Here is a 24,695-nt window from a genome sequence, read left to right on the forward strand (position 1 = left end):
TGCAGCACTTTCACAGTATCATCTTTCAGGATTTGGAATAGCTCCACTGGAATTCCATCACCTCCACTAGCTTTGTTCGTAGTGATGCTTTCTAAGGCCCACTGGACTTCACATTCCAGGATGTCTGGCTCTAGGTGAGTGATCACACCATCGTGATTATCTGGGTCGTGAAGATCTTTTTTGTACGGTTCTTCTGTGTATTCTTGCCATCTCTTCTTAATATCTTCTGCTTCTGTTAGGTCCATACCATTTCTGTCCTTTATTGAGGTCATCTTTGCATGAAATGTTCCTTTGGTATGTCTGATTTTCTTGAAGAGATCCCTAGTCTTTCCCATTCTGTTGTTTTTAAAGCTCAAATCACATTATAGCTCTATAATTTGAAATAGTTACTCTCCTTGAATTTGTTTCCCCATCTATAAAATGTGGATAATCTAATTCTCAGAGTTGTGAGGGTTAAAGGAGGTGAGGCAAAGTTTACGGATCTGCAGTTAAGTGCTCAAAACGATTCGTTGAGAGTGCTTCCATTGTAAAATCTTTTCATAAACCGTAGTAGCCAGTTGCCCCTTATTTGGCCATGGTAGACATTGCTTATCAAGCACAAACTCCTGTGAATTCTCAGTACTGACATTTTAAACAGCCATTACAGTTTATCAGAGAAGGGAAATTGTTAAGGAATATGAGTAAATTAAGGTTGCAGAGACCTAATCTCCCTTGCTCCTCCTACTGCAAAGGTTTACTGTTCAGACCCAGTTGGAATGAACCAGAAAACTTTGAATCTGCCCCTTTCCTCATCTTTTGTCCAGGGATATGAATTTTGTTTTCAAGAATCTCATTGTTTCTTTAATTATTCAAAATAGTTGCTTTCAACAGCTTTTTCTTTTCCTTTGTTTCTTTTTTTTGGTAGTAATGTTTAATTGATTGGTGAAATTGGGTAACTAGATTTTTTGAAAGCATAATTTATGCCACGGGGTCTAGATTTGCCCAGTTTTATGGTGTGGTAAGATCATTTGGCCACCTGATGGAAAGAACTGACTCATTGAAAAAGACCCTGATGAAAAAAAAAAGAAAAGAAAAAGACCCTGATGCTGGGAAAGATTGAAGGCAGGAGGAGAAGGGGACAGCAGAGGGTGAGATGGTTGGATGGCATCACCAACTTGATGGACCTGAGTTTGAGCAAGCTCCAGGAGCTGGTGATGGACAGGAAGGCCTGGCGTGCTGCAGTCTATGCGGTCGCAGAGTGGGACGTGACTGAGCAACTGAACTGAACTGAAGATCATGGTGTATTACATGATAAGATCACCGCACCTCCTATAGTTATAAATATCAGGAGCCTGTGGTAGGGGTACCCTGGTGATGAGAGAAGACAGATGAAGATAGGAGATCTTCATTCAGGACCTGCTCACATTTGTATGTGGATGTGTCTGACCCCTCCTGTGTGGTGGACCTGGTCATCAGTGATGCCTTCGTTGTCAGCGTTTATGTAGCTTGGTTCCCTTTGTAATGTCCACTCAGTCAGAGACCAGCTGCTTTCTCTTCTAGAAGGCCTTTCCTGAAGTGCCTGCAGTTCAACAAGACCCTTGTGGGTCCACTTTTTGGGTAAGGACCAGAGGGGCCCCTGTGCCATGGCTCTGTGGGTGCCCTCTCTCAGCTGGGAGAGCAACTGGTGGCCAGGATCCTAGGGCACAGTTGAGGACTGCCTTTGCAGAGGCAGTCTTCTGTAGGAGAAGCCCTTCCAGGGCAGCCATCCTTTCTCCCATCTTAACTCCCCTGAGGCTTGGAGTAGGAAAGAGGGAAGCTTGAAATCTGTTATTGGAAAGACTGTGCTCTTTGATTTGGTTTCTCCCCTATAAGGTGGACCTGATGGCAGGTAATCTCAGAGATGGTGAGCCTAAAAGGAGAAGATAAGATAGAAGCCCTGTGGATCCCTGACAGAGCTCTTAGAGCCTTTGTCGTTCCCCTGGGGCATTATTGATGTGGAGGAGGAGACACAGGATCTACCCTCAGAAGCTCTTAGTCATGTGGGAGATGCAGGCTTGTAAAAATCTTTGTGATGCTGCATGGTAAGTGCTTTGATAGAAGCTTTGTCCAGTGTTTTGAGGGCTCCAAGAGCAAAGAAGCTGCAAGCTGTGGGCTGTTGGGGGTCCTTTCCATATTTGGAAAAGGTCCGTCTAGTCAAGGCTATGGTTTTTCCAGTGGTCATGTATGGATGTGAGAGTTGGACTGTGAAGAAAGCTGAGCGCCAAAGAATTGATGCTTTTGAACTGTGGTGTTAGAGAAGACTCTTGAGAGTCCCTTGGTCTGCAAGGAGATCCAACCAGTCCATCCTAAAGGAGATCAGTCCTGGGTGTTCTTTGGAAGGACTGATGCTAAAGCTGAAACTCCAGTACTTTGGCCACCTCATGTGAAGAGTTGACTCAATTGGAAAAGACTCTGATGCTGGGAGGGGCTGGGGGCAGGAGGAGAAGGGGACGCCAGAGGATGAGATGGCTGGATGGCATCATGGACTCAATGGACATGAGTTTCAGTGAACTCCAGGAGTTGGTGACGGACAGGGAAGCCTGGCGTGCTGCGATTCACGGGGTCGCAAAGAGTTGGACACAACTGAGCGACTGAACTGAACTGAGGATGTCCTTTGACACTACTCTTTCCAGAAATCTTGGAAGGCTGCCCATAGCCCACAGACCTTGGCCCTTCCTCTCCTAGAGTGGGAGCATGCTGATTATTTGTTGATCTGTATGTCCCATCTGCTCCACCCCACCCCATAGTTTGGCATCCCGTTCCTCACTGTTCTCCTTTTGGTACCCAAGGCCTCTGCCTTCAGAGGGTTCCAGTGCTTGACGAGTGAGGAATTTCATCTGGAATGCTTTCCACTAACTCGGGTTTCATCTGGATGTGCATGTAAATGTTGATCCAAATCTTTTTCCCACGTTTTATGAGTAGACTTTCAGTAGTAGACCCTGGTCTGAACCGACAACCTGTTGCTTTTCTTTGATGGGCATCATCAACAGATACAGGGAGTTGAAAGCATTTTAAAAAACACCAAACAAATCTCAGTGGAGGCCTTACCTGCCATTTGGTCCTGGGGACAGGGCTTTGTTACAGAGTTTCTCCATAAATACCAAGGGCCCCTCTGTAGCTACAGTTTTCTGTGCTTACCACAGAGCATAGCCTCACTATTTCCCATGGCTTCACAGGCTACAAAGCCTAGGGTAGCCCATTTCAGGGACGAATAGATGCTCCTGCTGCACACAGCTGTTTCCCTCTCCCTGACGGTGCTTACTGGTCTCCCTAAACACCTCATTCCTTTGGGCCTTGCTTTTTCTAGCACCTCAGTCTCCCAGAGACTACATGGGAAAACAGAGCAGGGATGCACAAGCAGTCCCACCCACCTTCAGCCTAATCTGATCGATTCTGTAAATGACCCCTTCCACTCTCCCACCTGTTTTTTGTGTAAACCCACTGGAAAGTACTTAAATCCTAAAGTAATTTGTCGATTTTCAAAGTAAAATGGTACTGTGCATCACTGCTTTAGGTCTGGCTCTGGCCTGTTAGAAGCAGCAGGTATTTTTCCGCTGTGCTTGGATAACAAGGTGAAGGTCCAGATTTTCTTTTACTGGTGCTAGGAAGACTCACCTTTGGGTGTGCTTCTGCTCTTAGCAGAAGAGCTGAGAAAGTCTCGCTCCAGCTTCCAGCTGAGGAAGCATGAGGCAGTAGGAGAACCCAGAGGCTTGCCGGTGATGAAGAATGCCTCCTGGAAGGCTTGGGCTGTGATGTGGGACATGATGCAGGAACTTGTTTATTCAGCAGTTTTGCCTTAAACTCCAGGCCAGAGAGTCTCAGCACTGCTATCCTCCAGGATCACCTGTGGAGTGAAAAATGCATATGCCCAGGCCTTTACACAAATTTTGGACTCAGTAGCTCTGGAGTAGGGTTTGGAGAGCTGTATCTTTTTGTTTTCTTTCTTGCCTTTATTTTTTTAAAGAGAGAGCTGTATTTTTAAGAAGCTCCTTAGATGTTTCTGATACTGAGCCAGGTCTGAGCAACATTTACAAAGCACGGGGCTCTGAAACAGGAGTGATCCCCATCTGCCCCTTCCCTCCCAGTCCGAGATGGGGAAAGAAAAGAACAACACAAACAGTCGTGATAATAGGCACAAAGGAGGGCTGTCTTGGAAGGATCAGAGAAGGTTTCCCAAAAAGGAGATGTTGCTTTGGGAGTCTGTGTCCCCAGGCAGGGCACCTGCCACAGGAGGAGTGTATGTGTGGCTGGAGGCTTGTGGTGGTGTGGGCAGGTGGGGTGAAGCAGAAGCCCGCAGACCCCCTGGAGGACTTTAAGGATTGTACTTGAAGGGCTCTTCTGTTTACTCTAAAGTCATTGAAGAGCCAACAAAGGAGCCCCAGAAGAGAATGGGGCTTATTTAATGGAGTTTTGTTCCTTTCCAATTTTAAGTTTCTGAACTTCATGTTTTTGTTGTGTCAGAGTGTAATAAATATATATTTGGTCTTTGTCCCTGGCATACAGTTTCTAAAACCCTTGGAATTTCCTGAGTGGTAAGGGCGTTAGGAGCATCTTTTGTTCTAATGAGGCAGCTCTCAGTGGGCCCCTGGATTGCTTCAGGACAGAGGCTGGCCTCCAGAAAGATGGAGGCCTGCTTAGCTTGTTGAAACTTGCAACTCCACCCCCACTCTCTGCCCTGGACCTCCAGGGAGAAAAGAGGATCTAGAGATTAAGCGATTATCATCTGTGGCCAGTGATTTAATCAATTATGCTAGGTAATAGAACCTCCATAGTCACCCTTATACAGTTGAGTTTGAAGAAATTTTGGGTTGATGAACATATCCATGTGCCAGGAGGGTGGTGTTACCATACCCTTTCTCCATACAGTGCCTTATACATCTCTTCTATTTGGCTGTTCTTGAGTTGTATCGTTTGTAATAAATTGGTAATAATAATAACTAAAGTGTTTTCCAGAGTCCTGTGAGCTACCCTAGCAAATTATCTAACTTCAGGGGAGGGTCCTGTGAACCCTCCATTTTATAACCTTTGTCAAATGAACAGGAAGCCTAGGAGTTGAAATTGTTCTCTGAAGTGAGGGCAGTTTTGTGGGACTGAGCCTTTAACCAGTGGAGTCTGTGCCAGCTCTAGGTAGGTAGTGTCAAAATTGGGCTGTCAGACACCCAGTTTGTATCTCGAGAGTTGGAGAATTTGTTGGCATGTGGAAAAATCCTACACATTTGGAGTCACAGTGTTATGAATAGAAACAGTTCAGGCAGTGGTTATTTTTCTTTTCTTCCAAGTCTTTATGTTTTTATTAGACCTCAGACTCCGAGACAGACCCATGTATTGACTTTCTTGGTCCCAGCCCATTGGGGGTGTCTACCTGCCCTGGAGACATGAGACTGTCATAGGCCAGCTGGGCGCCCTTTGTTGATCATTGAACCTCTCTAAGCCTGTGTCTTCCACTGTAAAATGGGCATAATACTGCTTGCTTCACAGGGTGTTGAGAGGGCTGATGGAGAACAAGGAATGAAAGAATTTTGGAAACTAAAGTTAGTCTTTCGCTGTGTGGGTTTACGATATCTGGGAAATATTCTTATTTCATTTGGTATTGTTTAGAGGTTATTATCCATGATAGTGTCTCAAAACACCTGGTCTGGGGTGCAAAGCAGTCTTGCCTAATGATAGAAACCACCAGGCCCTCCTCCCTTTGTTTACCGTGCAGACTTAAAAGGCATAAAACTGTGAAAAGAAGTCTCTGTATAGACTGAATTGTTTCCTCTAAGAGGAAGCAGCTTTCTGGTTTCTCCAGGACCTCCTTTGTTCCCAGTATTACCACGACTCTACTACTACCACAGGCTACTGTTGATATCCAGATCTTCTTAATATTGCAGTTTTTATTTGCAGGCTCAATGCCAGACCAGGAGTGGGAGGTGTCCGATCGCGTGTTGGGATCCAACAGAGCCTTCTTAGCCAGCCAGCACGCACAGCCACCTTCCAGCAGAGGTTTGATGCCCGGCAGAAAATTGGCCTCTCAGATGCCCGCCTCAAGCTGGGAGTCAAGGATGCCCGGGAAAAGCTTTTGCAGAAAGATGCTCGGTTCCGGATCAAAGGGAAAGTGCAGGATGCCAGAGAGATGCTGAACTCGCGCAAGCAGCAGAGCACAGTGCCCCAGAAGCCCCACCAGGTTGCTGATGCCCGGGAGAAAATCAGCTTGAAGCGGAATTCCCCTGCTGCCTTCATGAGCCCACCCATTGGGACAGTGACCCCTGCTCTGAAGCTCACTAAAACCATCCAGGTAGGTTGAGACTCCTGCCAAAAACTCCTCGAAACCAGTAACAACTGTGGAATCAGGCAGAGACCAGGTGTGTTTAAGCAAAATGACAGTCCCCCCAACTGTTTGAAGAGTAACTATATGTGGAGGCAAGATATCATCTCAGTTTTGTGTAAAAGAAAATGGGTGGGGTGGTGGTGGGGATTTGTCCAGAGAAATTAAGTGACTTTCCAGGTGAAATAGTGGTAGAGGGAAGAGAGGAGAGGACAGACTAGTTGAGCTAGTGCTGTGTGCAGACACTGAATATTTATTCCTCATGCAACCCCAGTTATTACCACAGTTTATCAAAGGAGAATCTAAGTCTCAAAGATGTGAATCTTTGTGCACAGTTACACAGCTGGTCAGTGGACGCATCAGGATAGAAGCCCTGTCAGACCTGGCTCTTAGTGCAGAGTCCTGGCCACCTGCAGAGCCACTGCCCCAAAGGGAATAGAAACAGTATCATTTAATCTTCACAGCAACTTTGGTAATAGGAACTACTGAAGCAGTGAACATTTATTAAGCCAGGTTCATTGAGCCCTGCAGGTACATTGTTACATGATCTCTGGGATGATGAGTCTTCCTGTCGCTTTCCTGCTTTGCGAATGAGGCACTCTGTAGGACCTTTTACTACAGACCAAAACTGAATGCCCACCATATTAAAGTTCATTTATCCCCTACTTGTAGAGAACGCATGTAGGCCAAGTGGGATGAATTATGACCACTGGGTGTTTCTAGGTTCCACAGCAGAAGGCCATGGCACCAATTCATGCTCATCCTGCTGGAATGAGGATCAATGTCGTCAATAACCACCAGGCCAAACAGGTGGAGTGTGTGTGTGTGTGTGTGTGTGTGTGAGAGAGAGAGAGAGAGAGACTGCCCACAAGTGTGTGTTTTTATGTGATCTTCCAAGTGGATTAACTGAGGCCTGGCCCAGGGTTCCAATTTGAAGAGTTGGAGGTTGACACTTTGCAGTTTATGAGTTTTGAGAAGAAATTTCTTGAATGCATAGAAGCAGAGAGGCATGTTGAAAATCTTTTTATTTTTTTAAAGTAAAAGTAGTGTGTGCTTACTATAGAAAATTAGCAAAACAGAAAGATTGGGGGGGGTGGGGGTAGTTCTTATACTATGGCTCTCCATAGTGAGCCCCTGTTGAAATTCTGCCCTGAATTCTTCCTGTGTTTTTCTTGTTTGTGTGTGTGTATATGTGAGAGAGATTATTATTTATGTAATGCATAGCTGTAGTTGTGATTGTGTTATTATCCAGTTTCATATTGTTCTGTTTTCACTTTATAACTCAAGCATTTTTCTGTGGTTCACATTTACTGTAAACATTTTAATAACTGCTTGATCCATTGAGTAGACATTTAGTTGACTTCAACCATTTTCCTGTAATTTTCACTGTTAGACATCCTTCTATGAACATCTTGGAGGATAAAGCTCTTTCTACAGTTTTAGTTTATTTCTATAGACCAGATTACCTGGCACAGACTTTCTAAGCCAAAGGATATAAACAGGCATTTTAGGGATCCTTAATAGATATTGCCCACTTGTAGAAAGGTACTTCTGATGCACCTGAAATTTCACAGCTTTTTCATTTGGCTCTTACGGGCAGGGAGCCTGCCAGAACTGAGCCCCAGTCACCCAGGCCAGTTTGCCCAGGCACTCCACATGTACATACTTCTCCCTACGCCTTGCTTAATTACTCCAGCTCTCATCTCCCTGCTGTCCTTACTCCAAATGTCTGCTGAGAGCGTGCATGCTACATTAGCATGTATTTTTTTATTTTCAGAATTTATACGACCTGGATGATGATGACGATGTTATAGCTCCCATTCCTACTAAACAGATGAAATTTGCAGCCTCAGGCAGCTTTCTCCACCACATGGTATGTCATCTTACATTCTTCTTAACACTCTGTGTGTGTCTGATCAGGTGCATGGGAGATGTGGTGGAGAGTAGGATCTTTCAATTCAGAGATATTTTCTTATTTGGGTCCTAAGATTATTAGAACCGGAACTAATCCAGCCCCTGGTTTTTATAAATGCTGAGGCTTAGCATGTCAGCGGACTTGTTCAAGATCCAACAGACAGTGAAATGCAGACTTTAGTTCCCAACTGCTGTGTTTGGAGACTTCAGGGGAAATGTGAGTGATCCCACAGGACAGAATCACATTTTATTTCCTTTAGGGCAGGACATTCTGCTGGTTCCCTTCCTCCCGTGGTCATCAGCTCTGGCCCCATCCTTGAGTCTGGATTCCATTGGTTGATGTGTTAGCAAGAATAAACTGAACCTTTCCTGAAAGCTCCACCAGGTGCCGCCTGCGTGGAGGGAAAGTTTGATGGATGTTCTGCCATGCAGAGAAGGAAAGAAAGCGGTATATCTGGGAACATCAGGGAGCTCTGCACTGCTTGGCTCAGTGCATGGAACCAAATCACACATAGGAGGCGAGAGGGTACCCACGCTAAAGACATGGGTACCCATGCCTTTATTTGGTCTTCAGGCACCCAAAGACTCAGTTTTAGTCACTGCACTGAATATGTGGACCAATTTCTTGGTTACCCTTGAAGCTCTTAACTTTGAAATGTGAAGCTGAATGATGCCAGTTTGTTACAAAGGGGCTGAGCCTTTCTAGTCATTAGAGTGTTTGTGTCTGTTATCAGGGCGGCTGTCAGCTAACTGTTAGTTAGTGGCTAACCCTAATTGGAAAAATCTGTTTATATTAACTTACTTAAAAATGAGTTCCCTCTCTCCCCACCCTGTGAGATGGGTACTGTTACTACCCCTATTATATGGACTAGGAGTTAGACACAGAGAGGTTAAATAAATCTGCTCAGCTTGTAAGTAGTGGATCTAGGATTTAAGCCTCAGCAATCTGGCTCCCAGGCCACGTTTTAACCACTGCACTCTGCTGGCTCTTGAAACTCAGGAAACAGCTTGAGAAGTGTGGGATCCACACTGAGTCACCTGGGTTGGGAGAAGCTGGTGAATTAACTCTGTTCCATCATCTGTCTCTCTGGCCGCTGCATTCCTCCTTTCTCCATGAATCAATGCCTGGTAGACTGTCCTCAGTCAGCAAGACCACTAACCGCTTCTGCCTCACACATTTTTTTTTCTCCAGACACATTAAAACCAGGCACTTCGCTGGTTTATATTTCTAAAGGATCACTTCCCCAGTTAAGGGTAGCAGGGGAGGGAGGGAGGGAACGGTTTCTGCTGATTTGCACGTGCTGACTCTGCTAGCCTGCACCTGACCATCTGGGAGCTGCAAAGGTGAGCTACTTGTGGTTCCTCTATATGACTAGAACAGGTACCAAAAAGCGGGGGTCTGGGCCTTCTTCAGAGTAACTTCCTAGTCCCAGCCAGCCCATGGTGATAGAAGCATATCTGGGAATGAACTTGACTCCAAGCTTTTGGACTCTAACTCCAGATTGTAGGTTTTTATCAAATCTAAATGGTATGACTGAGCTGTGGCTTCTGTTCGGGAACTGCCTGGATGCTTCTTGCCAAGGGCTCCCTACATTGGAACGTGGCTTCTGTGAGCACGTGTGCAGTCTACTTTTTTCTCCTCCTGTCCCTTCCCTGGCAGCTGGTATCTTTCTGGCTTTAGATCAGTAATGGAACTGGGGAGGTAGGAGGCCTTGAGATTGGGGGTCGTCAGTCACCTAGGGTATCTGGGTCCCTGGCTTCTCAGATTGCTGTCTGCCTCTTTGTTTAGGCCGGGGTGAGCAGTTCCAAGCTGTCCATGTCCAAGGCCCTTCCTCTCACCAAAGTGGTTCAGAATGATGCGTACACTGCTCCTGCTCTCTCCTCCTCTGTTCGGACAAAAGCCTTGACCAACATGTCCCGGACGTTAGTGAACAAGGAGGAGCCCCCCAAAGAGCTGCCGCCTGCAGAGGTAAGGTGAAGGCGAAGGAGAAGTGTTCACACTAGTCAAGAGTTAACCTGAGCTGGGTGGGCAGTGTGCATCTCCTTGGGTCCTCATAGTGCCTCTGGGAGGTAGGTGTTGCCACCTCTGTCTTACAAATGAGCAAACCAAGATCCAGTAGACCCCGCCCTCAGAGAGCCCACAGGCAAGCCAGTAGGGAAACAGAGCTGCAGATAGAGCACTGTGTCTGCCACAGCACAGGGCTGCCAGGAGCACCGATGAAAGAGCCTCTCATTCCACCGGGGATACAGGAAGGCTTTAAGGAGAAAGTGCCATTTGAGCCGGATGGTTCTTGAAACACGAGTGGCATTCTGTGCAGAGGTTCAGGCCTGGAAGGGCCTGGAATATTTGGGAAACATGAGAAGTTCCATTCCTTAGCATAAGTTGACTGGGACATGATTAGAGGGGCCCAGCTGTGGTAGGAAACTCTCCATAGAGGTTTCCTCTGGGCCTTCCTGGTCGTTTGCTGAAATGAGTTCTGCCGTTTGAGCACAGCTGTTGTCTGGTAACGTTCTGTTCTCTGGTAACTTCTGGTAACGTTCTTCTATCTGTGGCAGCCTGTCCTCAGCCCTTTGGAAGGCACCAAGATGACCGTGAATAATCTGCACCCTCGAGTCACCGAGGAGGACATTGTTGTGAGTACTGTGGCCTGCCAGAATTTCAGATCTCAAGCCACTTCTGTTCCAAGGGTCCCCAAGACCACCCCCAGGTTAGCTGATTGTCTAAGAGGACTCACAGGGCTTAGCATAGAGTTGTGTCCAGGCTGAGATGCATTACAGGATGCAAAGCAAAATCAGCAGAGGGAGACAACTTGTGGAGGAAAAGCTAGAGGATAGCAGACTCAAACTTCTGGAGTCCTCTCCTAGGGGAGTCACACAGGATGCACTTACTCCCCCAGCAGTCAGTTGTAAAGACCAGGGAAGCTCATTAGAGACTCAGTCCCCAGAGTTTTTCTCCGGGACTAATCACATATGCACCGTCTGCCTGCCACATACCAAAATTCCAGACACAGAAGGAAATCAAGTGTTTGGCAGGAAGCACATTGTTGGCACAATTTAGTTGCAAGTTGCTACTCTTACCAGTTATGGTGATGAGCGCCCTCCCAGAATCCAAGATCCCAAACGTGAGCTAAGGGTCAACTTTGGAAGCAGGACTTCCAAAGGAGAACAGGCAGGTCAGATATGTTAACCCTTTTTCCTCATAGCCTGTAAACCAGAGCCAGAGGAATTCCCTGGTGGCCAGTGGTTAGGACTCGGCATTTTCACTGCTGGGGCCTGGGTTCAATCCCTGCTTGGAGAACTAAGATCCCACATACTGCACAGCATGGCCTAAAGTAGATCTTTAAAAACAATAATAATAAAATTAGGATCACACTTAGTATTCAGTTTTGTGTCTTGGTTTTGATATGTACCATTTTCCCTTTTATTGTTGGAAATCTTTTCAACGACGTTTTCACAGATCTTCCCTTTGTCCTCATTACAACCTTGTGAAGGCAGTTGCAGGTGAAGAAATGGTGTGGTTGTTAGTTAGCCTTTGCAGTCTGTGTCCATACTGTGTTCCCTCTCTGACTTCAGTCTCTTCATCTGAGAAGTGAGGGATGGGAGTAAAGGATGATGACGACACGTGTACAAAGCACTGCCTTGAAAATGGTTTCAGTTGAAACCCCTCAATCTTGCCAACCAGGATAATTGGTCACCCTGCATTGAACTGCGGAATTTTGTTTCTGATTCCCGGGTGATATATTAACCACTCTTTGTCCATCCATGTGGACATCCACTGGAGTCCTACATGTCCATCCATTTTCATGACACAGCACTCTTGACAGAAATACCATATTCCATAACTATTACCCTTGTTGAGGAAGTGGGCACTGAGGCAGGAGGACTTTGGGGGTGACTTGGAGTCATAGGAATCACAAGGCCCAGCACAACTCGTCCATCTGGCCCCAGATTGAGGCTTCTGGATGTCCCAGGAATACTACCTGACATGGAGCCTTCCTGAAATCTTGGCTGCTTGGCATGTTCAGAGTGAAGCCACCTGTCAACCCAGAGCCCTGTCTGAAATGTGTGAATTGCAGGCAGGGAGAACAACAACCTGAAATTCTTTCCCAACCCAAGCCCTCTTGCTTTTCATAGGAGCTTTTTTGTGTTTGTGGAGCCCTGAAGCGTGCTCGGCTGGTCCATCCTGGGGTAGCAGAGGTGGTGTTTGTAAAGAAGGACGATGCCATCACCGCGTATAAGAAGTACAACAACCGGTGTCTGGATGGTAAGTCAGAGAAAGCAGCCTCCTCACCTCGATGCTCCTCGCCGCTCACAGCAGGCCTTCGGGGGAAGCCCTCCTCTGGGACGAGTGGGTGGACATCTACCTAGTGCTTTAAACTCTCCAGGGCCTCCTGTGTACTAAGAATAAGCAGTGATGTTTTGTTTTCAATTGAAGTGTGGTTGATTTACAATGTTGTGTTAGTTTCAGATATACAGCACAGTGATTCAGTTATATATATCTTCTTTTTCAGATTCTTATCCCTTAAAGGTCATTACAAAATACTGAGAATAGTTCCCTGTGCTATACTATGCAGTAGATCCCTTGTTGGTTATCGCAGCCTTTGCCTTTTGATTGTATTATTTAATCCATTTACATACATTTTATGTGGCCTTTTTGCATTGTATAAGTATTTTTTAGTGTAGCATTTTAGTTCCTTTAATGATTTTTTCCACTATATTTTTTGAGTCACTTTCTTTTCTTAATAGTTGCTCAAGGATTTATAGTATATATTGTAGGTTATCAGAGTCTATTTCACATTAATATTAATGTAGCCACAATGAAATTTAGAAATGTTACTCCAGTAAGGCTCTATTCCCACTTTCCCCTTTTTTTGTGCTGTTATTGTTATACTTACTACATAAAATGCAAAGTGGGAGTCTGGTACTTGTAAGGTTAATCTTTCATGGACAAAGTAGAAATCTGAACATACGCTTTCAAATTTTTTTTCACTTAATTTTGTACCATAAGCATTTCCCCTTTCTACTTGCTTCACAACCAGTCTGGGTTGTTTCATGCTGTGTGTACTTTCTCCCTTACTTTGATTCTGATCTCCTCCTGCACAAAGCAGGGTCTATTGCCAGTTTGCTTCTTGACACTGTCATTACCGAAGTTTCATGGACCTCATAACCCTCATAGTCTCTGGGCTTTGCTGACACCTGACAGCCCCAGCCTTAGCTGTGAAGCCAGAGCTGCCAGCGGTGGGTGCTTTGACTCCTGATAACAAAAGTGGCAGTCCCTGTCCTTCCATGAGGAGCTGAGGGCTCATGACAGAGCTTTTTCTTTCTTGGTTTTTCAGGGCAACCAATGAAGTGCAACCTCCACATGAATGGGAACGTTATCACCTCAGACCAGCCCATCCTGCTGTAAGTTCCAAAGGCAGAGGCGCTGGGGACCCCGTGGGGCTTTCCGCTCGCTCACTGGGCGTGGTCATCTCTCTGTTCTGAGGAGACACATGCTTGCATCACAGCTCCATTCCATTTCCTCTGCTCTGAGAGCAGCCAGCCGACTAGGAGGCTTAAATTTGTACAGAGTGGGTTGTTATATCATTTCTACAGGAGATTGACCCCACAGGGGCTAACTTAACTTCATTCCCTGCCTTATAATTTAGAAAGTGGAGAGCAGGCTGGTTGTGTCTCTGTTTGCATGATTGGGTGTGCATCTTCAGATGAGCAGAAAACCCCCCTCCTCATGATTGACTCTGATGGGGATTGTGCTGGGTGCTCCGCCTTATTTTGTTACACACCCAGTGTACATGCCTGGCCCAGGACTGAGGACTTTTTGAAGCCTGAGATGCAGAAAATGTCTAGATTGATATGTAAAAGGAGGTCCTTTTGAGGAGGAGACAGAGACCCAGGGAGAATATTAGGCTTGCCAACATGGGTGTAGTGAGGGGCAGGCCTGTAATAGACTTTGAAATTTAGAAAGACTGCAGTTTGAATCCTGGATATTGAATTGTGTGATTTAGATGAGTTTCTTAAACTGTGTTCCAGGATTAAGTTGTATTCTGAAAAATGTGGGTTTTATGACCTAGTGGATTTGGGAACCACTGAGCTAGACCCAGTTAAATCTACTGGGCTTCTCAAAATGTGTGATAAGCTGATGTGTGTTTGGCTATCCTTGAGGCTTAAACTTAAAAAAAAAAACCCCAGATCTTAGCAGGCTGCATCTCAACTTTCTTAGCAAATTTAAAGAATGGTAGGTTTGCTATAAGAAACAGGGTAAAAGGGTACGGAAAGCATTATGTTTGGTGCCTACCTTATAACAGATCTCCAGCTAATGGTGGGACCCTTCTCCACTGAAGGGGAACCTGACGAGGATTTTGACTCTTCTCTGCTCTCTACAGACGGCTGAGTGATAGCCCCTCAGTGAAAAAGGAGAGTGAGCTGCCTCGCAGAGTGAATTCTGCCCCCTCATCCAACCCTCCAGCCGAAGTAGATCCTGACACCATCCTGAAGGCGCTTTTCAAGTCATCGGGGGCCTCTGTGACCACACAGCCCACAGAATTCAAAATCAAACTTTGAGCGGGGGAGCGAGACAGCCAGAAGCGGGGGCGGAGGAGGGTGGCTCTGTTTCCTTAAACGAAAGTTGTGACCAATGGGCCGTTGGCTGGGGGCCCCCGCGTGCAGGAAGGGTCACCGGGGGTAGAAAGCCTCCTCGCTGGACGGCAGCCGCCTTTCTGTGTTGTGTTCTGCCTGTGCTCTTCTATGTGCTCACATTTCCTGTAGTGCGTTTCTTCTCTCTCCACCTCATCACCAGGGTAGACTTGTGTTGTTCAGAGTGTTTCTCCCTAAACTCAGCCCCAAATAGATTTTTTAAAATCTGAAAATGGTGCCCTAAATTCTCTGAGTGGCCTTCTTGTGGCCCCATAGAACTCGGGGCAGGGGCTATTTGAAGGATACTGCTTTCTTCAGGGTGAGGGTTTGACTCCCCTTTCTCTTTTTAAAACTTTTCAAACAAAGTAGGGAATGGAAGCCCCTGCCATCCTAATAGGAACCACATCAGCTCAAAAGCTCTGCCACTCACTCTCCTGGTCAGTGGAGATGGCCTAGGTGGGGATCAAGTCACGGGCTCCTTGTCCTCTCCCCGCAGTTGGCTCCAGACCAGTGCTTTCTGGAGAGAGCCCTGTGGTAAGGGCAGGGTGAGGCTACTGCTCTGCCAGGAAGAGTGTACCCTAGCTCTTGGTTTGGGGGACCCTACTGTCTCAGTCAACCCAGAATAAATTCTCAAGCTTACACATTTCCCCTTCCCCTGAGTTGTGCCGAGTGGCCCAGCCCAGCTCTCTTGGCCTTCTGAGTGTCACTGCTGGGCAGGGCTGCCTTGTTAGCCCCCCCATTTCTCACCCAGCCTAGCACTCATCACACTTGGTTTTGGTACAAATGCCAGCTCTCTGCTAGTTGGGTTTTCAAAGGGTCTGCCTCCTGTTCTATGACACTGAGGACCTTGGGGTTGTTGGAATAGGGATGTTGGCTTGCTCCAAGATGTTTTTTCCCTGGCCTCAGGTTCATGCCATAGTCAGGGATGCTGAGAGGTGGCAGATATTCAGCAGCCACCAGAGGGCACTGTCTCCACTACTATGAGTGACCCATCCATCCATCCTGACCAGAGGGGCATTTTCCTGCCTTGACTGAGGTGGGAGGGGAGCAGGGGGCGGTGGGGAGGGAGTTGAGAGAGCGGAGCAGCCTTTGCAGGCAAGTGGACAGGTTGTCCCCTCAGCATGCTTCCAGGCATTGGGGGCACAACTCTAGAACCAAAGGGGAAGCCCTGAATACACCAGAACAGCATTACTCCAGGGGTGTTCATCCTCAGTTTCTTGCTGGTTTGTTGGGACTGTAGAGGGAATCCAGCCTAGCAGAGCTGGCAAGTCTTGGGGAGCAAGATTCTGTAAGTAAATAGTGTAAAAGGCACAAGCCTAGAAAGTGTAGGGGGTACCTTAGACAGAGTCTTTGATGACCTACTTGGGGCCAGTCCAGCGAAGAAAAACCTGGAAACTCAAATTTCCACAGAGTTAGATCAAGCAGCAAGGACCCAGGTGTGAACTCAGCTCAGTCCTCCAGCTCTGAGGTTGCCCAGGCTTGGGAAGTCCAGGGAATGTGCCTGATGGTGGTCCACTTTCCAGTACTTTGAAGAAGGCTGCTTTTGTTCTCTTCTCCCTCTTTGAATGGGTGCAAACTGAGTTCTCTTCATCAGCTAGAAGACATTCCTCCTACACTTTCCCCTTCTTGACCCCAGAGAGTGTCCATAAGACACTAGGAGCTGGCTTCTCAGGTCTGGAGACAGACAGATCACTGCTTGGACTCTGCGTTCAGTAGGGAAGGTAACTACCCTGCCTGTATGCCTTTATCTTCCCACCGGCCCTCTGGACCTCGTCCTCTGGGTGGCTGTGTGGTCCACAGGGTAGAGTCTGTTCTCCCCTGTTCTACAGGCAGGTGTCATCGTGGGAAACAGAAGAGAAGGTGGTAGGCCAGTCCTTGTGTCCCTCTCCACCTCGCACTCCCCTACATTCCCCGTCTTGTCTCTTTTTTTTTTCCAAAAGGAGAGGAAGAGGCATTAAGGGATGGAGGAGACTATGTGTTACTTATCCATTTCTGAATAAACGTTTGTTATTCCTACTTTTGAGCTGTCATTTCTTAAAAGGTTACGTTAAGGGGCTTCTTGGAATTTGGCACCAGAAAACAAGAGATTTGCCTCTGCTTTGCTGCTCACCAGCTATGACCTTCAGACAGGACTCTTTGAATTTTGGTCTTCACAGTTGAGAGAATATGAGCATGAATGTCTGGGAAGGACCTAGCACAGAAACTCGGTACCTCCTGGGCCTAAAGTGCCTCACGAGTATAAGCATGGTCAACTCGAACATAGGTCTATTCATAGGGAACAGGGGAGTCGCTGCCTTGAAGTTACACTTACGGGTAAAATTTACCTCTTAGATCAACTGCGTACTAGAAAAAAGTTGGTAGGTTTTTTGATTTTGTGATAAAATATACATAAAATTTATCATGTTAACTGTCTTAAGTGTAACTCAGTGGTATTAAATACATTCACAAGAGTTGTACTACCATCACTACCATCCATCTCCAGAGCTTTTTCATCTTACGGAGCTGAAACTCTCCATTAAACACCAGCTCATTCTCCTTCCACCCTCCAAGCCTCTGGCAACTACTAGTCTGCTTTTTGTCTTCATGATTTTAACTACTTGCATAGGTGGACTCATACAATATTTGTCTTTCTCTGACTATTTTCTTGGGCTCCAAAGTCACTGCAGATGGTGATTGGATTGCAGCTATGAAATTTAAAGGACACTTGCTCCTTGGAAGAAAAGCTATGACAAACCCAGACAGCATATTAAAAAGCAGAGACATTACTTTGCCAACAAAGTTCCATCTAGTCAAAGCTATGGTTTCTCCAGTAGTCATGTATAGATGTGAGACTTGAACTATAAAGAAAGCTGAGCACTGAAGAATTGATGCTTTTGAACTGTGGTGTTGAAGAAGACTCTTGAGAGTCCCTTGGACTGCAAGGAGATCCAACCAGTCCATCCTAAAGGAAATCAGTCCTGAATATTCATTGGAAGGATTGATGCTGAAGCTGAAACTCCAATACTTTGGCCTCCTGATGCGAAATTGGAAAAGACCTGGATGCTGGGAAAGATTGAAGGCAGGAGGAGAAGGGGATGACAGAGGATGAGATGGTTGGATGGCATCACCAACTCGATGGACATGAGTTTGAGCAAGCTCTGGGAGCTGGTGATGGACAGGGAAGCCTAGCGTGCTGCAATTCATGGGGTTGCAAAGAGTCGGACACGACTGAGCAACTGAACTGAATTGACTTTCACTTAGCATAATGTCCTCAAGGTTCATCCATGTTGTAGCATGTGTCATTTCTTTTTAAGGCTAAATAATACTCTGCTGTGTGTCTATACCGTATTTTGCTTATCCATCTGATGGACACTTGGGTTTCCATGTTTTAGCGAGTGTGAATAATTCTATGAACGTGAATGTACAAAATCTCTTCAACGACTCTGTTTTCAGCTCTTTGGGTATATACCCAGAAGAGGAATTGCTGGGTCATGTGGCAGTTCTATTTTTAATTTTTTGAAGACTCAACCATTTTGATTTCCACAGTGGCTGCACCATTTTACATTCGTTTATGGGAGGATGGAATGCAAGTATTTTATTCCTATCCTTTCCACTAAATACAACCTTGTATATTTTACATAAAACATAAGACTGGAAGGTGGAAAGAAAAGAGACTGGCTGGGGACCCAATGAATGACTGGCATTGAGTTCCCTGGGTTTCCTTTTTGCTTCATATATGCCAAGCTGGGTGCTGAATAAGTAGACCAACAAACAACCAAAAACCCAAGTGAGGACCTGAAAAGGGATAGCTTAACAAGACTGAAAAAACTAGTGAAACACCACAGGAAAAACTGCAGCCTCACCTTCACTAGTAAATGCCAAGTTGAGTCCTAGATATGCATCCTCCTTCACTAGGCTGTACTGGGGGCACCCCCAAATCTGCAGGGATGGAGTCAGAGAAGGCCAAACAGGGAGCTGGGACTTTTAAGTTGATGTCAGTGAAGGCCACAGGAGGAGAAATGGGCACCCCCCACAGCTCCTCCCAACCAGGGTATTAGCAGAGGGTCTAGGATGATGGTGCTCACTGCCACCCATAACCTGGTAGTAATGAAGCAGTTTCTTTCCATGCCCATTAGAGGAGGTGTGCTGTAACGTTTAAATAAGATACAGAGCTTTAATAATGTCCATGTTTCAGTCAATAGTCAATCATACTAAAGATCAGGAAAATTTCACCCTGAAGGAGAAAAGGCAATGGATGTTAACTCCATGATGACAGAGATGTTAGTTACTGATATGGATTTAAAAGCAACCATTAAAAATGTGTCAATGAGCAATTAACATGAAACAATTGATGGAATATTTGAACTTCAAACAATTGAAGAATAAAGAAATGGAAAACCATTTTAAGTTGGTTTCAAAGGTAGAGAAAAACCTTTTCAAGTTGAAAAATACACCAAATTCCCTGGAGGTCCAGTGGTTAGGACTTTGCACTCACTGCCGGAGCTGTGGGCTTGATTTCTGGTTAGGGAACTAAGATCCTACAAGCCACACAGTGGAGCCAAATAAAGTTGAAAAGTACAAGTACCATTCTCCCCCTCCCGCCCCCCTAAAAAAGCAATGGAGAAGAATCTGTGAACTTGAAGGTGAAACAATAGAAACTACCCAATCTGAACAATAAGGAAAAACAGACTTAAAAATAGCGAAGGACTTTGGGGGCCTATGGTACTGTAACAAAAAGTCTAAAATCTGTGACATGAGTCCCAGAAGGAGAAAAGTAAAAGTCGAAGAAATAATGGCTGTTGGGAGTTCTCTGGTGGCCTAGTGATTAGCAAAAATAATAACGATGTTCTCAGTGAATGTAAAGGAAGTATTTAAAACAATTATTTTATAAATGGGAAAGGACTGAGGGATATCTAGAGAAGGAATGTTTCTGCACTTAGAAATATCAACACTGATAAAATATCAACAGTAGTATACTGTGGTAACTTTTTAATATATGTATTTACATAATAAATATTTACATGTAAAATAATGTTTACATATTCATGTATTGTTTTACATGTACATAATATAATTATTTACTTTAATGTAATTCCTTATTCCAAGAATTGGCGATGGACTGGGAGGCCTGGCGTGCTGCAGTCCATGGGGTCGCAAACTGTCGGACACGACTGAGCGACTGAACTGGACTGAACTGAAGGTTGGGCCCTGGGAGGACCGAGGGAGGGGGCAGGCGGGGAGTAGGGGTCGCAAGAGGCGGGCCTGGAATCGAGAGGGCGGGGCCCCAGGAGGTGCCGTCATCACGGAAACGGCCACCAGCGACTAACTACAACTCCCAGCATCCCCCGCAGCTTCCGGTCGGCAAGATGGTGGCGCGCAGAAGGAAGCGTGCGGTGCGGGAATCTGATTCGGGGGTTCCAACCCTGCCCGGCTACTCAGGTGAGGGAATGCGGGGCGCGAGGCCGGGGAGCGGCCATACTTCTCCACGAAGAGCCCGGGGGCTCGGCAGTGGCTCAGGACCCCGAGGAGCCGTCACACGCTTGGACGTGAGCCCCAGAAGGTTCTGAAGCCCCGGGCCCCCTTAGCCCACGCGGCGCCTGTTCTCGTCTGGCTTTACTTAGCTCGGGACGGACCTAGTTTGGCCAACGCTTTCCTTGAGTGAATGCACCTCCGTCTACACTTTTCCAGGGCGAACTTGTGTCTGTCTGCATTCTCTCCCCTGAGATACACGCATCCACTTATCAGCCCCTCTTTGCAGTTTCTGGTCCAGCCCGCTCAGCGCTCACCTCGCCTGTTATTATGTGTCCTCCTCACTGGTTCCCCTGCCTTCTGTTTTTCACTCAGCTGCCAGAATAACTCAGATCTTGCCTCACACGCCCATCCCCGACGAACTCTCTTCAGTGATTAAAGTTAGCACGTAAAACAAAATCCAGACATCACATCACTTCTGTCCTGGCTCTAGCTAACCTATAGCTCTGTCTGTTTCTCCGAGACAACAAGCTCTTTACACCCACAGAGTTTTTGTACTTACTGTGTCTTTTTCCTCTGAGTTCCTCAGACAGCTCTGCTGTGTTACAGGGCTTCGTGTCATTCTGGTCGAAGCTTTAATGTTACTTCCTCAAAGAGGTCGTCCTGATAGATGCCTGTCTAAAGGCCTCTGTCACCCATTACCCTGCACTACTTCACTCTGTGTGTTTCCTTCCTGTTTGGAATTTTATTTATTTTTGGCTGTGCTGGGTCTTGGTTGGTGCTCGGGCTTTTCTCCAGTTGCCAGGAGTGGGGCTGCTCTCTGGTTGCAGTGTGCTTCTCATTGCAATGGTTTCTTTTGTGGAGCACTGGCTCTATCTAGGTAGGCATGCAGGCTTCAGCAGTTGCTGCTCCCGGGCTCGAGAGCACAGACTCAGTAGCTGTGGTTCACAGGCTTAGTTGCTCTGTGGCATGTGGGATCTTCCCGGATCCGGGATCCAACCTGTGTCTCCTGTATTGGCAGGTGTATTCTTTACCACTGAGCCTCCGGGGAAGCCCCTGGTGGAGGCTTTAATGTTAGTTCCTCAAAGAGGTGGTCCCAAAAGGCCTCTGCCACCCATCAGCCTGCTCTGCTTCACTCTGTGTGCTTCCTTCCTATTTGATACCAGCTTGTTACATGCTGACTTGTTCTGTCCTCCCACTTTACCACGTGAGCTTCCTGAGTGCAGGGCTTGCAGCTGGATCCTCTCCGTGCTCTCTGTGCCCGGAGAGGTGGTGTCTGGAAGTTTGCATCTCTTGTGACAGGATTAAAGTTTATGGGAATGCCAGCGATTATCCAAATCATCACACAGCAGGGGGCTTAGAGACCGAGAGAGATGTTAAGGCACAAAGCAGGTAGCTCTAACCTGGCATGCAAGGCTCTCCCGAGGAAGTGAGGACCTGAAGAATGGGTGGAAGGATGAGGGCTGATGTTTCAGAGCAGCATGGGTGAAGCCCTGGCTGATTGGAGGAACAGAGAGGAGGCATGTGGTGTGGAGAGGGGAAGATGGGGTGAAGAGAGGCTACACGGGGAACCGTGGTTAAGGATTTGGGGTTTACCCCCAGAGCAGCAGAATTTGAACCTCTCTCCTTTCGCATCTCATTTACATTCTCTCTACTACCGACTGGAGCCCCTCCTGGGCAGATGGTGTTCGTCCAGCCGCGTAGCCTGCCCAAGCATCTTGCACAGGCCTTGCCTAGGAGAAGGGTTCAGTGAAGGATGGATGGGTGGATGGGCGGACCGACAGGCACACAGGACTAAAAAGGGACAGCCTGAACCTGACTCGTGTGTCGTCCCTCCCCGTCCCCATGTTCCTTCCAGCCATTCCGATCAAATTCTCTGAAAAGCAGCAATCCTCTCATTACCTCTATGTGAGAGAGCACAAAGTTCGAGAAGGTACCAAGTCTCCCTGGCCTCCGAAGCGGACCCTTTTTGTCCTCAACGTGCCCCCGTACTGCACAGAGGTAAACGGGTGTCTGGGAGGGAACCTGAGCCTGGGGCAGGGGCTCCTGTGGGCCCCTCACCTCCCCCCAGTCCTCAGTGATGAGAGGGAAGCAGCTAACTGAAGCCCTGGTGTCTGGAAGTCTGCATCTCTTGTGACAGGAAGTTGGCTTTTTAAAGGTGTCCTTTTTTAAATATAATTCTTTAGGGAGCCCATAACTTTTTATATGTTACCCAGAATTGTTTGAGTTACGTGTTTTTTCCGCCGATTATAAAATTGATATGTGTCCATTGCAGATAGTATTATAGTACAGCCGAAGTGTTCTGTTGCCTAAAGCAGTTGCTGCATAACTATGTCTGCCAAGCATAATTCCACCCGAAGACAGAGACACTTGAGACTGAAAGTGTTAGTCGTTCAGTCGTGTCCTGCTCTTTGCAGCCCCATGGACAGTAGCCTGCCAGGCTCCTCTGTCCATGGAATTCTCCAGGCAAGAACACTGGAGTGGGTTGTCATGCCCTCCTCCAGGACAGACACTTGTTCTCACATTTTTTCTTGAGTATTGTGAAGGTTGTGCTAACTACTTGTGTGAAGTCTGACAACATAAACATTCTTTTTTTTTTTTTAATTGATACGCATCCATAGTAAAAAAAATAAGAAAGTAGGAGAAGATAAAATTACCTCTGAGTCTACTATTCAGAGTTTTCCCAGGTGGCGCTAGTGTTAAAAAACCCATCTGCCAATGCAGGAGACAGAGGTTCAGTCCCTCCAGGAAGATCCCCTAGAAGAGGGCATGGCAACCCATTCTAGTATCCTAGCCTGGAGAATTCCATGGACAGAGGAGCCTGGTGGGCAACAGTCCATAGGGTTGCAAAAAGTTGAACATGACTAAAGTGACTTAGCACGCACGCACTACTATGCAGATATGTCTGTTATTTTTTTTCTTCATAGAAGTTACTAAATTTAGTATTTCTTTAATTTACAGAAGAGAAACTAAAGGAATGGCTGGATTTTTGATGAATTTTTTTTTTTTTTAGAAAAGAAATATTAATTTCTAAAAGATTCCTCTGCAGTTAAAGAGAAAAACAGTGAGAGGGGAGGATGTCGTTTTTAATGTGTCCTGAAGACTAGTGTATGAATAGAGAAGCCTAGCACTCACTACACTTCACAGATTGAGCAAATCTGTGTCATCAGTGCCCAGACTGAAAAACAGAGCATCACCCACACCCCAGAAATCCCGCTGCCCCCCTTCCCCCTGCCAAGGATAACCACCAACCTGATTCCAATAGGGGAGATTTAATTCTTTCTAAATGGCTGATTCAGGTAGTAAAATTTCCCCACCTATTCTGAGAGACTTGGGTTCAATCCCTCGGTCAGGAAGATCCCCTGGAGGAGGGCATGGCAACCCACTCCAGTATTCTTGCCTGGAGAATCCCATGGACAGAGGAGCCTGGAGGGCTACAGAACATGGGGTCGCAAAGAGTCAGACACAACTGAAGTGACTTAGCACATATGCATTCTTGTAATAGTGGGAAAAAGAAAAGTTGAGAACCCACTTCTCCTTTGGAGATCCTTCAGAGACATTGACAGGGGAAGAGAGATCTTTCAGCCAGATGGCCTTTCAAAGGGAGCAGTCCCTTTCCGGAACAGACAGAGCATACCCTGGGCACATGCTTCCAGCAGGGTCAGGTCATAAAGCCAAAAAATTATACTTGAATTCCGTCTCCCCTCTGTATCCTCCTTCTGGAGTCCCTTTTTACCCACAGCTTTGAACACAAAGTCAAAAAAGGTGGCCCCCTTGGGCCGTGGGGGGCTGGGGTTGTGACCTCGGTGTTGAGGAGCTGGGTGGCGTGCCCAGGCTCTCTGTGCGCGCCCTGCAGGCTGGACTCCGGGCCTCTGGTGTGGCCGGCGGCTCACCCCGCGCTTCTCTCCGCCCTGGCAGGAGTGCCTGTTGCGCCTCCTCTCCCCGTGCGGGCCCGTCCAGTCAGTGGAGTTACAGGAGAAGCCGGAGCTTGCTGAGAGCCCAAAGGAGCCCCCGTCGAAGTTCTTTCACCCCAAACCAGTTCCTGTAAGCCTGCAGGACCGGGCGCGCCAGTGAGGGTGTGGGCGGGGCCGAGCGGTGTCCCCGGTGTGTGAGGGGAACGTGCATCGGGGGTGGCCGCAGCAATTAAGGTGTTCCCTGTGGTCAGGCCCGTCCTGACCTGTGTGGTCTAGGAGTCCTGTCAGCTGAGCGGCCTCCACCCGGATTTGCCACGTCCTAGAGCCTCCCTGTCCAGCTCTTTCCATCATCCTGGGAGTGGGGAAGCTCAGAGACATCTCTGCTCCCCGCCCGAGGGGCCTCCCCGAGCACCCCCGCCGCTGGCTTCCCCCCGCGGAAGTCGATTCTTCCTTAGGCTCGG

General features: G+C 47.0%; 2 protein-coding genes across 3 annotated transcripts in view; both read left to right on the forward strand.

The window, feature by feature from the left end:
* Window positions 1-16,888, forward strand: part of POLDIP3 (polymerase (DNA-directed), delta interacting protein 3) — a 24,011-nt gene extending 7,123 nt beyond the window's left edge. Inside the window, exons 2-9 of one of the 2 annotated variants that reach the window (XM_010843647.1) lie at window positions 5,905-6,295; window positions 7,049-7,135; window positions 8,103-8,198; window positions 10,029-10,208; window positions 10,796-10,873; window positions 12,374-12,503; window positions 13,576-13,642; window positions 14,623-16,888. In XM_010843647.1, the coding sequence (XP_010841949.1) occupies window positions 5,905-6,295; window positions 7,049-7,135; window positions 8,103-8,198; window positions 10,029-10,208; window positions 10,796-10,873; window positions 12,374-12,503; window positions 13,576-13,642; window positions 14,623-14,800 (1,207 nt within the window). In that variant the 3' untranslated portion in view covers window positions 14,801-16,888. The remainder of the gene's footprint in view (window positions 1-5,904; window positions 6,296-7,048; window positions 7,136-8,102; window positions 8,199-10,028; window positions 10,209-10,795; window positions 10,874-12,373; window positions 12,504-13,575; window positions 13,643-14,622) is intronic. The other variant, XM_010843648.1, reaches the window with a different exon arrangement.
* A 3,274-nt stretch (window positions 16,889-20,162) lies between these two features.
* RRP7A (ribosomal RNA processing 7 homolog A (S. cerevisiae)) overlaps window positions 20,163-24,695 on the forward strand; it is an 8,148-nt gene continuing 3,615 nt past the window's right edge. The window contains exons 1-3 of the mRNA XM_010843654.1: window positions 20,163-20,290; window positions 22,179-22,321; window positions 24,239-24,364. Of these exons, the coding sequence (XP_010841956.1) occupies window positions 20,218-20,290; window positions 22,179-22,321; window positions 24,239-24,364 (342 nt within the window). The 5' untranslated portion in view covers window positions 20,163-20,217. The remainder of the gene's footprint in view (window positions 20,291-22,178; window positions 22,322-24,238; window positions 24,365-24,695) is intronic.

The sequence above is a fragment of the Bison bison genome, unplaced genomic scaffold (genome assembly GCF_000754665.1).
Source record: "Bison bison bison isolate TAMUID 2011002044 unplaced genomic scaffold, Bison_UMD1.0 scf7180017864184, whole genome shotgun sequence".
NCBI classification, from domain to species: Eukaryota; Metazoa; Chordata; class Mammalia; order Artiodactyla; family Bovidae; genus Bison; species Bison bison.